Genomic DNA, 11,926 nt, shown 5'->3' on the forward strand with positions numbered 1-11,926 from the left:
CTGCTGCCAAAGCATGTCATGCAAAACAATTTGTTCCAAACAGGACTGGGATGTTCTATAACTACCCCATTCAGCAGGAACTTGGCTGAGTCTTACCTTCAGAGATGTACCTCATGTCCACTACACTGAGACAGGGGCAAAACCAACTTCCCTTCACTGCCTTTGAGAAGGCACTATTTATGAGTGTACTTCTAACACAGTAATTTTACCCTGGAGTGCCTTTCTCAGAATTGCGAATCCCTTAAGCCTCTTTCAAGATGACCTTATGATAAACAGATAATGTATCCAAGCCTAATAGCTCAAAGCAGTGTGCTTGTTACATTTTATATTTGTTACATTGTTAGCCTAAAGATCACACTTTCCTTACAACCCATGTTTGAAGAGAGTGCTCCACTCACTTGTCCATCTTTAGATTCCTCTGGACAATGCAATGACCACACACAGGCCATACAGAAGCCAGCACATCACAGAATGACAACTGACTGGCTGTGAGTACTTACGGGCTCTCCCAAGGTGAATCACTCCTGTGCCCACTTTCCTTTCATGACAAATACCATATAACACACCCCCATTCCTGTATAGATGGCAAAAAAAAAAAAAAAAAGGCATACATACCTTGTGTGACAATAGCTGGTGGTTGCAAGACAATGTGCCTTTGGGCCACACCAACAAGGTACGGCAGTAATTGCTCCTGGAGATCCCCAAAGCTACGGAATTCCGGGACAGTAAACACCAAGCTGTCATCGGTAGCTATGTGCTGAAGCTCTGCCCTGGAAGCTGCCTGGGCTCCAAGGCCAAACGAGAACACACTAGCCTGCTTCAGAGCTACCACCGAATCTTGAATCTCATCACTAGAAGGCCCAGCACTTATGAGGACCAGCACCTGGGGGACCCCTTCCTCCACACGGCTGCCACCTGCCCGAGTGAAGTGATTCTCCACTACAAAGTCAAGGGCCTGGCCTATATTGGCCGACTCCCCCCCAACTAAGCTGAGCCCTTTCACGGCATCCAGAACAGTAGCCTTGGAGGGGTAGCTATTCAAAGAGAACATGGTTTTGGGCTCCTCACTGTACTGTACCACCCCCACTTGGACCTGCTGGTTTCCAATTGAAAGTCTCTCAAGGACATTTACAAGGAAGTCTCGAATGACATCGAAATTGGCATTTCCGGTGTTCTGTGATCCATCAATAAGGAAAATAATGTCAGCTGAGTCTTGTGCTTTAAAAGAAAAAAATGCAAAAAAAAAAAAAAAAAAGTGAAAGCATTAGAACAAGTGACCAACATGCATCATCTGGGTTTTCAGACGTGTTTCCTTGGAAACCAACAAGAAACACGAAACACAGACAAACAAAACACAACGTCAATGAAGGAATGTGAAGTCTCTTTCAGTTCTGCATTCTGAGTGGATAAGAGGCAATGTCTCAGGGATCGTGGTTGAAGTAGGAGAATTTAGAGCAAAGTTCTGTCTGTGATACCTTTACAGTTAAACTTCAAAGCATCATACCCCAAGAGAAATCAACATTCTGGATGGAGTTTTCTTCGAAATTTCGAGGGAAGTATAATTGTATCTGATTATAGGATACTATGTTGCAGGGGAGATGATTAGGTTGGCATAAATTCAAAGGTTGTTTATAATTTGTGCTTCATTTCTCCCGACTCATCACGGGATTATGAAGGTTTGGATGCATGTGCATAGTTTAGTAAACGAAAGCCCAGGTTCATGGTCCAGTGACTGATAGTTCCAGAAGATTATTTAATTCCCTGGGTAACTATTGTTTTGTTTCTTGAAAATCAAAATGGAAGACCCCACGCACATCCGGGATCCAATACTTAGACACAGTTAAAGTCTTAATTTTCAGATCTCTTGACATGTGTCAGATCATCCAATCATCTCTCTGGAGTTTGACTGCATGAAATCCAAAGGTCAGACTGGGATCAGAAATGGTTTGGCATTGCCTCTGTATTCAGTCAAATAATGGAGAACAAGGTTAAGCAGAGTGATGTGAAGCCAGTCATGACATAATTATCCAACCTCATTTTATGACATCCTAGTGGATTGCCTAGCAGAACCAAGATTGGCTGAGAGACCCTAAGCCAGTCAGTGGTGTCATCATTGAAGGACATAGAAATGGCTGCCAAAGACCTCTCTTTCCCAGTGAGGGAAACTTGAACTTTCCATTACTGGAAGTGGGGGTTCCATTGAGGCTTGGGTAAAGGGGAGCAGTGAGTGAGCCTACAAACCAGAACAGGGGAGTCCAAAAGTTCAACTTGTGCACTAAAATCAAATGGTTTTATACTAGGAGAAGGGAAGAATCACCCTAGCAAATGTTTTAATGAATTAAGAGTGCACTGGGGACAAGAGGGGCTGCTGCATGAGGATGAATATTCATACTCTAGGGCTCTAAGCATAGTTATTACACTGGAATGCAAGAAAGGACCATTCATTCAGAGTTTTGAGTGCCAGTGAGTGTTTTATATTTAAATTTAATTTTTCCTTGTGCCAGAAAATCTGTTTATATTCTCACTGAGGGAAAGCTCAGCTCAAGCGTTGGATTTCTTTCTCTCGGGCAGTATTCTCATGAGAGAAGAAGCAGGGAGTACCAGGCTTAGGCACGGTCTTCCCTCCCTCCTTACAGCAAAGACCTTGACAACCCCTTCAGGGCTTAACCCTTTGCATGGGGACAGGTAGTAACTTGGAATGTTGCTGCCACTGTCCTCCTGACAAGATACAAGAGGACAATCGCTTTGTTCCAGCGGCTGAGATCTTATGTGTTAGTAACTGTCTGACAAAATCAACGTAAAACCGGACCCTGGGCTCGAATTCCAAAGTATTCACCAGTCTTCAGCCAGACTTCTGAAGGGATCTCAAGAGGATGCAGAACCAGGGCATGTGATTTGCACAGATCATAAAAATGGCTCTCACCCCCGCATGGAGAGCACCACAAAATGCCTCCATGTCCCCAGGTCTAAGCCAGTGACCTCAAAGGACACAGAAGGACCTGTTTCTTACACATCCTATCTAGACATTTTAAAAGAAGGTTATTTACAATCAAGATGGACAATAAACAGATCTTCAGTCATCGCATGGCATGATTCTGTCTTCCTTATATCCATCCACCTCTACCATTCTTTGGTAGCAATTTCTAATGGCGTATATACCAGTCAAGAGCTCTCTGGGTGGGAGAACAGGCTGAACATTGCCAGTGGTAGGTCATAAAATGATGGATAATTTGTCATCACTGAGTCAGAACCATGATTCTCTTACACACACAATAATGGAACACACAGAGCATGCTTTGTTAGCCGTGAGAGCCAAAGCCACACAGAGACCCAGGGGTCCCGGGTTCTTGCGTGCAGCAAGGCGCACCAACGGTCAACACCGATTCTAAGATCAGCCTGAAAGTGTAAAATTGACTGGTGGTCTACATCCTGTCTCAGGGCCCATACCCTCTGTGGTGCTTTCTATGGAAAGAGTTCAAGATGTCCATGGAAGAGCACTAAGCCCTAGTTGCCTGGGTACCCGGGAAATATCAAGTTGCTATTTCCTGTGAGAAACACAATTTATAAAGAAAATGCATGCAGGGCGCCTCAGAATGACCTTCAGCTTCTGTTTTAGAATAAAAGTCTCGCATCTCAGTTGCACCCATTTCCAAAGGGTGACAAAGGGATTTAAAAAAATAAAAATAAAAAACAGCCAAGACTAATTAGCAGGACAGAGTCCGTGCAGAATGGTGATCCCTGAGCCTTTGGGTGTGTGCTCTCACGTTAGAATCAGGACCGGTCCACAGGGAACATCTAAGGTCCCTGTGGCCACCTCAGTTGGACCACTCATGTGCCTTTTCCAGAGTTTTATGCAGGGCTCTCGATTATGATCCTGGCTGCTCCTTTTATCTTATTTCAGTCTTGCTATGGAACATGATACGGAGGAATTGCAGAGCGCAGTTAATCAGAAAAGACAGTAGACTGATAATGCTCCACCCCGGTGCTGCCAGTGACGTAGACGTAGAAGACAGAGATGCTCTCTTGGCATAAAAACAAAGGTTTTTAGCTGTGTAGAAATATGCGGTGGGTAGCTCTTGCTGTGACCCCTTCAGTTTCTATCATTTACATAATGACGACATCATCTATTTGCGTTCGCAAGTTTGCCAAAACATTAACTTTAGAAATGGGCCATTCTCTGATTAACCATGTTTTTAAATGAGTATGTCATTATACCCATACTGTGAAAGGAGTGGGTCAGAGATTCTTGGTGGACACACGGCTGCCCCAGGTGCCCCCTTGACGTTCCTTCTGAAACTGGAATAGCATCCAGGGTGATCCCTAGAATACATATTTGTTTCCTATAACCCGGCAATCGTAAAGCAGTACCAGAGGAGAGACACACCCCCAGCCCCCTGAAGCAGGGAACCCTAGTAGTACAGATAAGTGGGCCAGTTAGTCTCCTCCCTATCATTTGGTAGACCTTGGTGACCCCAATCCTACCAAGGCTGAGATCGTGGGGAACCGTGGGGAAGCCAAGCCTTCAGAAACAACTCCTTAGGGTGCGTCTTTCCCAAAGCCCTATGTACCCAAGCCTTGCATGTCCATGGCAACAGGTTTCCTTCTGCTGACACATACCACCTCTTTCTCTGCCTGCTTTTTTCTAAATCCCTGTGATGGAACTGGTCTGACATTATTTCCTTATAGCTGCCCATTGATCTGATTATAATCCCAAAGGCTTGCCACCTGTCCTGTCTGTCTCCCCTAAGTCCCCCCACAGGCTCCTTAGAGGCTTGATTCATGCCTGCCTCTTCTTCTCACTCCTTGAAGGAGACTGGCTTCACCAGATGCTTTACTTCCAGCCTCCCGCCTCAGCCGTTCTCTTGGCAGAGGGGAAAAGCTGCCTGTCAACTTGGCTTCCTCTACCACCTCCCCCAGGCTGTGCGTGCCTCCTGGGTCCTGGCCGCAAGATCACTCTTTCCCTAGTCAAGAACCCATTGTGCTCTTCTGCCCCTCCCATAGGAGACCTCTCTAGAGGGCATAGGGTGCCCTTCTGGCCTCATGGGCAACCCTTCCAACTCTCCAACTCCATGATTCCAAACGCCCTCTTAACTACATGCTGGCTGTACCCTCCATACATGCTCAACTGTCCTAAGGACAGTCCTGGTGTCTCTTCCTGTGACTCTCAGAACTCTCCCCATTTGCCCCAGCATTTCACCTCCTTCTCCACCCTGCTGGGACTCCCCGGGGAAGGTGTGGCTAAGGTTCTAGGAGCTTCTACTCTGAATTACCTGAGTAGTTCTCTCCTTCAAGACTCCCAGTCCGGGAGTTCTTTTGCTTCTGAATGTACCTGAGGAGTTTGAAGCAAGCTAGGGGAGGGGCACACTGGTGAGATACCCCCTGACTGGCAAGCTCTGGCTTTTAGTGAGTGTTGCTGCAAGTCTACAGTCATTTCCCAAGTGGGAGCCCTCATCATATCTCTGTGATCTTTGTTCCAAATAGTTCCAACCCCAGACCCCCAGACCTGACACTCTCCTCCTCCACTCAAGCCTGGACGCTCAGCTCCCCCACCCCAGAATCCTAGGGATGCAGACTTTTCCTCATCTGGAGGAGAGGTGAGTCTCTCCCAGCATGCCTTTCTACTCCCCACCCACTCTCTCAGGATCTCCCTCTTTCCTACTTGTGTCCTTCAAGGGCTTGTGCTCTGGCACAGGGCGCCCTGCCCCCACCCCTGGCTGTTCCTGGCCACTAGACAAGACTGCTGTTGAGCAGTAGAATTTACATTCTCATCACTTTTCTTCCCTCTCAGTCTTTTGGGCACTTATCCATGGAAGGAAAATCAATAGTCTTGATTGATTTAAAGACTCTCAGTCACCTGATCGGCCTGTTGCACTGTGTAATGTTAACATACGATGTGACGGCTGCCTGCTGCTGCATACTCCCAGGGTGACCCTGAGTAGGGCATTAGAAGCTGAAGAGTCTCATGGTTACAGTCCCAGGGCACAAAAGACACAACAGTGCAGACCATGGGCAGGAATACCACAGCTCAGTAAGGGCCCTTTCCCAAGCTTTCTCCCACCCTTGAGGACTCAGTTTCTTCTAAAACAGAAACAAATGAACAAACAAACAAAAACCTTGAATCACAGCACAGCTAAGACACTGTCCTCTGATTCTATAAAATCTTTAAAGCAAACACAGGCTTTCTCTCCTCCTCCCTCAGCCCAGTGCCTCCTGGGGCTCTCTGCCCCTAAGTGGATGCCCATCCAAGGATGGCTTTCTTCTTAAGGAAGGTAAACTAACCCTGGAATGGCATCAGGATGTGGGGTTTGAAGTTTAAACGTTGGCTGTTTCAGAAGCCTTCTCTTGATACAGGTGGAGGCTGTGTTTGAAGGAGACTGAAGAAGGGTAGTGACGCCTTTGTTTTTAAGTTCGAGAACATCTCTTCCCTAAGTCCCCAGCGTGTCTTAGGCACTATGTTGCTTGAGGCCAGTATTTGCCAAGCTCACAGCCACACAGCAGCAGGGCAAGGAGCAGCCTGGCAGTGAAGGCATTACCTGTGATGTCTTTAAGGCTTTCCTTGTCCCCAGCCCTTTCTGGATTCACAGAGGAGTGTATACAGGACACTAAGTTCCCTACTAGGTCATGCAGTGAGGTAACGTTCTCTAGGTTGAAAGCATGCATACTGAGTGGTTCGCTTGCTACTTCTCGGGCTCTTTCATCTGCACCCTCAACTCCGACTGCAAACACGTTAACGTCCGCAGACTTAAGTTCCGCTGAGGGCAGAGCGAAGCCATTCTCCGATTGTCCATCAGTTAATACTATGATAACCTGAGGGACTCCGTCAGCAGCCCGGCTTCCGGAAGCCTCAGTGAGGTGGCTGTGAATTACGTATTCTAATCCTTTTCCAGTTTGATTGCTTCCCCCAATGTAAGACATGTTCGCAATATGAGAAAGGACTTCTTGTTTAGAGTGGTATGTATTTAACAGGAACTCGGTATGTGGGTTTCCGTTGAGCCGGACCAGAGCAAAATGAAAATCATTGTCTCCCACAGCTAAGGACTCTACAACATCAGACAGAAACTCTTGAATAAGCAGGAAACGGTCCTTCCCAGCACTCCAAGAGGAATCCACTAGAAACACTATGTCAGCCGCCGCACCGTTTTTGACATCTTTAAAAAAAGACATTGGTTCAGGTTTTTCTACCGATTCAGTGGCCTCCTGTCCATTGCCTCTTCCTAAATAACCTAAAGCAGATCTGCTGCTCTTACCAAATAAGTCACACATCTCAGTTAAATGAGGGCAAGTAGGGGGACTTACCTGCAGAGCAGTGCCAAGAAAGAGGACACAGCTGCTGCTATACCCAGCAATCGCCCAAGTTCCATACTGAGTCGCCCCAAGTCAGGGGTCAGCAGAATATTCCAGAAGAGGAGAAACAAGCCTGGGTGCCTTTGAGCTGAGGCATGACTGTTTGTGACAATTTGACCCTCCTATGTCCATCTGACCCTCCTATGTCCATCTGACCCTCCTATGTCTATCTGACCCTCCTATGTCCATCTGACCCTCCTATGGCCATCTGACCCTCCTATGGCCATCTGACCCCCCTATGGCCATCTGACCCTCCTATGGCCATCTGACCAGACCAAAGGGATCTCTTGTCTTTGGCATATGACCATCATTAGAAGGCCGCTCTTCAATGTGAGGTAGAGAGTGGCCCCAACAGAGGCGGAAGGAGCCCACTGATGCTTTGTGGGCTCACCCACAACCCTCGGGGCTTCAGATAACTTGCAAGAAATGTAATGTAACAAGTAACTCTGTAAGTGGGGAAACCATGGATATTTAGAGGGAGAAGTCTGGTTTCTCTTGGATATTTGAACATGAGGATGAGCTCTCTGAGCAGTTACCACATTTCTCCATAGCAGAGAAGCCTGCCTATACCCTGAGCAGTATTGTGCTTGCTCAAGGATGATTGGTTTCTCCCACAAGTATAGACAGACACCCTGGGACCAGGCCATCAGAAGCACTCAGAAGATCTTCAGAAGCTGCAGCCAGGCTCCTTCTGAAACTGTACTTACCCCAGGTTTACCTGAGAGGTTCCCTAAGCCTTGATGTTCTCCCACTAAGGTAGGCTACCTTCCATCTAAGGAACCCAGCCTTGTAGATGGGCTGCTGATGGCCCAGTACCCCTGGCCAATGATAAGGAGACAGAGCTTCCAGTTCCAACATAGAAAGCTTATCTTGATGCCCTAAAATTCTGAAAGCAAATTCTTAATAGGAGTATTGGGGTCTGCTATTTAAAGTTGTTTAAGGAAAAAGCTTTCTTAAAGAACCAACAGTTCCGCCGGGTGTGGTGGCGCACGCCTTTAATCCCAGCACTCCGGAGGCAGAGGCAGGTGGATTTCTGAGTTCGAGGCCAGCCTGGTCTACAAAGTGAGTTCCAGGACAGCCAGAGCTACACAGAGAAACCCTGTCTCGAAAAACAAAAACAAAAACAAACAAACAAAAAAAGAACCAACAGTTCCATGTATAACTATCATTCTGTGTCTATGATTAGAGACCAGGAAGTTGGGTTTTGTGTCTTCTTATCTTCTTGTTTTAAGAAAAGAATTTTTATCACAATAATTGTCTTCTTCCTGCAGACCAGTGCCAAAGATGTGGGAAATTCCCTCAGATGGCAAAGCTTCATGGGATGGAGACTCTATTCAGACCCAATGTGAAGATAACTCTGCTACCAAGCAACTTAATATTTGAAGTTGAAGAAGAAGATGACAAAAGAAAGAAAGAAAGAAAGAAAGAAAGAAAGAAAGAAAGAAAGAAAGAAAGAAAGAAAGAAAGAAAGAAAGAAAGGGAGAGAGAAAAAAAGAAAGAAAGAAAGAAAGAAAGAAAAAGAAAGAAAGAAAGAAAGAAAGAAAGAAAGAAAGAAAGAAAGAAAGAAAGAAAGAAAGAAAGAAAGAAAGAGAGAGGGAGGGGAGGGAGGAAGGGAGAAAAAACAAAAGAAAGAAAGAGAAAAAGAAAGAAAAGAAAACAGAAAGATAAAAAAAAAGAAAAAAGAAAAACAGAAACGCCACCTTCCCTGGCCACCACGCCTGAAAGGCCTGTAAAGCCCGCCCACGTGCTGTGGACTCTCAACGTCCCCAGGCCCCCGAGTCAAGCTCTGGGTGATTTGCTCTAGACTCAAACACTGCTAGTAACTTTTTTTTTTTTTGAACAAAATTAAACCTTACCTCCATGTTGTTGGGCACGAGTCATGGCAATGCCTGAGAGGAGAAGGCTAAAGACAGCCACCAGAGGCGGATGCCGGTGTTTCCTCATTTTGAATGTCTAAGCACCAAGTGTGAACCTAGAAGAAAGGACAAGGTGGAGAGAATGATTGGATTTTGGCTCTCCAAAATTCATTTTGTCTTTTGTGTGCTTTTAGATGTCTGAACAGGCTTCGTGTGTGATTAGTGTTTGAACCAGCAACAAATGAGTAGACAATAAATACACAGGCAGGTGGGCAGACAGGGGGACACAAACAGATACATTACATGCCACATAATGACATCCGGTTGGCAAAACCCCTGTAAACAAGAGTAGCCCCTCAAGGTTTATTACCAAGTCATATTACAGTTCTCTCACAACGCACTCTGATGGCCCCTCAAGGACAAAGCCACCCAATGCAGTTTTCAGAATGGGCCCCCACTTCTAAGTGATATATGACTGTACAAAACACACACACACACACACACACACACTTGCCTGTGATGCAGGCCTGTAGTCTTAGCTACTGTAGATTGATGTAGAAAGACCACAATTAACAAATACAAGGATAGTTTGATCTACAAAATGAGTTCAGGCCAACCTGAACAACTCACTGAGACACTGTGTCAAAATAAAACACGAAAGGTGAGCTGGAGATACAGCTTGCAGACAAAAGCATTTGCCCAATGAGTGTGGGGCCCTTGGTCTGGTCTTCTATTCTACAAACAAGTTGGGTGTTAAGAGCAGAGACAAGGTGGGTGTATGGAGCTCTTCCCAAGGGGTCACAGACTTTATTATTTGTTTTATTATATATGTGTATATCTGTGCCTGAATGTGTGTGTTTGTGTGTGTGTGTGTGTGTGTGCTCAAGTGTGTGTATGTGCACCATGTACATGCAGGAGCTCCTGGAGGTTATAAGAAAGTGTCAGATGCCCCTGGGACTGGATTTATAGGTAGTTGTAAGCCCCATGTGGGTTCTGGTCATGGGAGCTGAGTCCCCTGCAAGAGCAGTGAGTGCTCTTAGCCACAGAGCCAATCTCTACAGCCCCAGGACCTCAGACTCTTGCAGATAACAGGACACAGATCTCTCTTTGTGGTGAGGCTTCTCACTTCCTACCTTAACTTTGTCCTTTTTAAAGCTTGAGGGCAATTTTATTAGAGTTCAAGAGAAAAACAACGACAACAACAACAATCCCACCAGAGCCAGCAGCGAGTCCTGTGAATCTCAGTGGATGCTAGAAGGAGAGGCATGAAGACAAGGAAAAGAGGAAACCACGCTGTTTGCAGGGTGAGGGATGAGCAGCCACCTGGCAGGAGAAGACGGGGCTGAGCCTTGGGCTAGCATCCCAAAAGGGGACCAATGCATTTTAGAAGAAAAATAAATGGTTATCCTTTTCTGAGTCCAAACTGAGAACAGCAGGTCTGAGTGACAGTGCTCTCTCTACCAGAGTTATCTTGCTACTTCAAGCCTCTGTGCTGGCTAATCCCAAACACAGTGGGAAAGGTGTAGTTCTATTTTCTTAATGGACCTTCAGCGTGATCTCAGTGCAATCTGGAACTTTCTTTCTTCACTCCGATTACTAGGGAATGAGCTAAGTGGGCAACCTCTTCTGAGAGTCGTATCAACTGATCCTCTAAGGGAGAAATCTCTAACTCTAATCACTGCATACATCAGCCATGGTCAGGAACTATATAATGAGCTGTTTTTCCAAATGAGGCAGGCAGCAACTGGAAGACGGCGTGCTCCTGAGAAAATGGACTGATGGAAGAGTAAAGGGCTTGCCTCGTGTGCAGAAGGTGTGGGGATGCAGGAGGACACTGGCCCTCTTGATGGAAATAGGCTCTGCCTAGCCAGAGGCAGGGAGACCTGTGTCCAACTCTGCCTCTTCTTCCCTTGCTAACCAGCACTTGCCCTGTCATTTGCCAACCTCGAATCTCATCACCATAGAACAAACCCAGGAAGGCTCAGTTTGGGAGACAGCGAAGCCAGAGCCGAGGGCAGTGAGCTCATCGCCTGCTTTCCCACCATGCACCATCTAGCAGCTGCAAACATGACTTCCAGACAAGTTCAGGTTCTGAATGTTTAGTAGGCTCTGCCATCAGTCTGTCGAGATCATCTCTTCCCCCTGCAGGCTTCTCATCAAACTCCCCATCTTCTTCTCTCCAGCAATGAATCAGCTTGGGGCTGGAGTATTCCTCAAGGTTCCACATTGTTGCTTGGGGGTCTCCCCCTCTTCCTTGTGCCCCGAAGCACTGATTCCTGCCATTAGAGACCCTTGGCCTTGGGTGGTGGGACTCAGCATCTCCCAGTGAGTAAATGAAAAGGCTGAAAGGTGCTGGTGACCAAGGGTACTTCAAAGAGGCCCTGGGAGGGACCAGAGCCAATAACACCATCAGTATTAGTTCAGATTCTCACCTTTTTCCCTTTTGTACTGAGTTTGAAAACATACTGTTTGATAGTGGGAATAACCTAGAATAGTCTATGGTTAAAGGGGAAAGTCTGTCTAGTTTAAGAAACTGAAAATCATTTAATCTAGGGATATTTGGCTTACTTCATAATTTATGTTTCACTACTAGGATATTAAACAGTATAAGAGGTTCTTCTAGTGAATTAAAACTCTATCTCGAATCGATGTGGACTATAATCCAGGGCCTCTGTTCCCATTCTCTCTCTCTCTCTCTCTCTCTCTCTCTCTCTCTCTCTCTCTCT

At 46.2% G+C, this 11,926-nt stretch overlaps 1 protein-coding gene across 5 annotated transcripts in view; it reads right to left on the reverse strand.

The window, feature by feature from the left end:
• Col6a3 (collagen type VI alpha 3 chain) overlaps window positions 1–11,926 on the reverse strand; it is a 74,376-nt gene that overhangs the window by 50,861 nt on the left and 11,589 nt on the right. For 2 of the 5 annotated variants that reach the window (XM_029538431.1, XM_021198948.2), the window contains exons 2-4: window positions 9,201–9,316; window positions 6,534–7,148; window positions 616–1,218 (exon numbers count right to left, since the gene is read on the reverse strand). In XM_029538431.1, the coding sequence (XP_029394291.1) occupies window positions 616–1,218; window positions 6,534–7,148; window positions 9,201–9,288 (1,306 nt within the window). In that variant the 5' untranslated portion in view covers window positions 9,289–9,316. The remainder of the gene's footprint in view (window positions 1–615; window positions 1,219–6,533; window positions 7,149–9,200; window positions 9,317–11,926) is intronic. The other 3 variants (XM_021198949.2, XM_029538434.1, XM_029538432.1) reach the window with 2 other exon arrangements.

This window comes from Mus pahari, chromosome 5 (assembly GCF_900095145.1).
Source record: "Mus pahari chromosome 5, PAHARI_EIJ_v1.1, whole genome shotgun sequence".
Classification (NCBI taxonomy): Eukaryota; Metazoa; Chordata; class Mammalia; order Rodentia; family Muridae; genus Mus; species Mus pahari.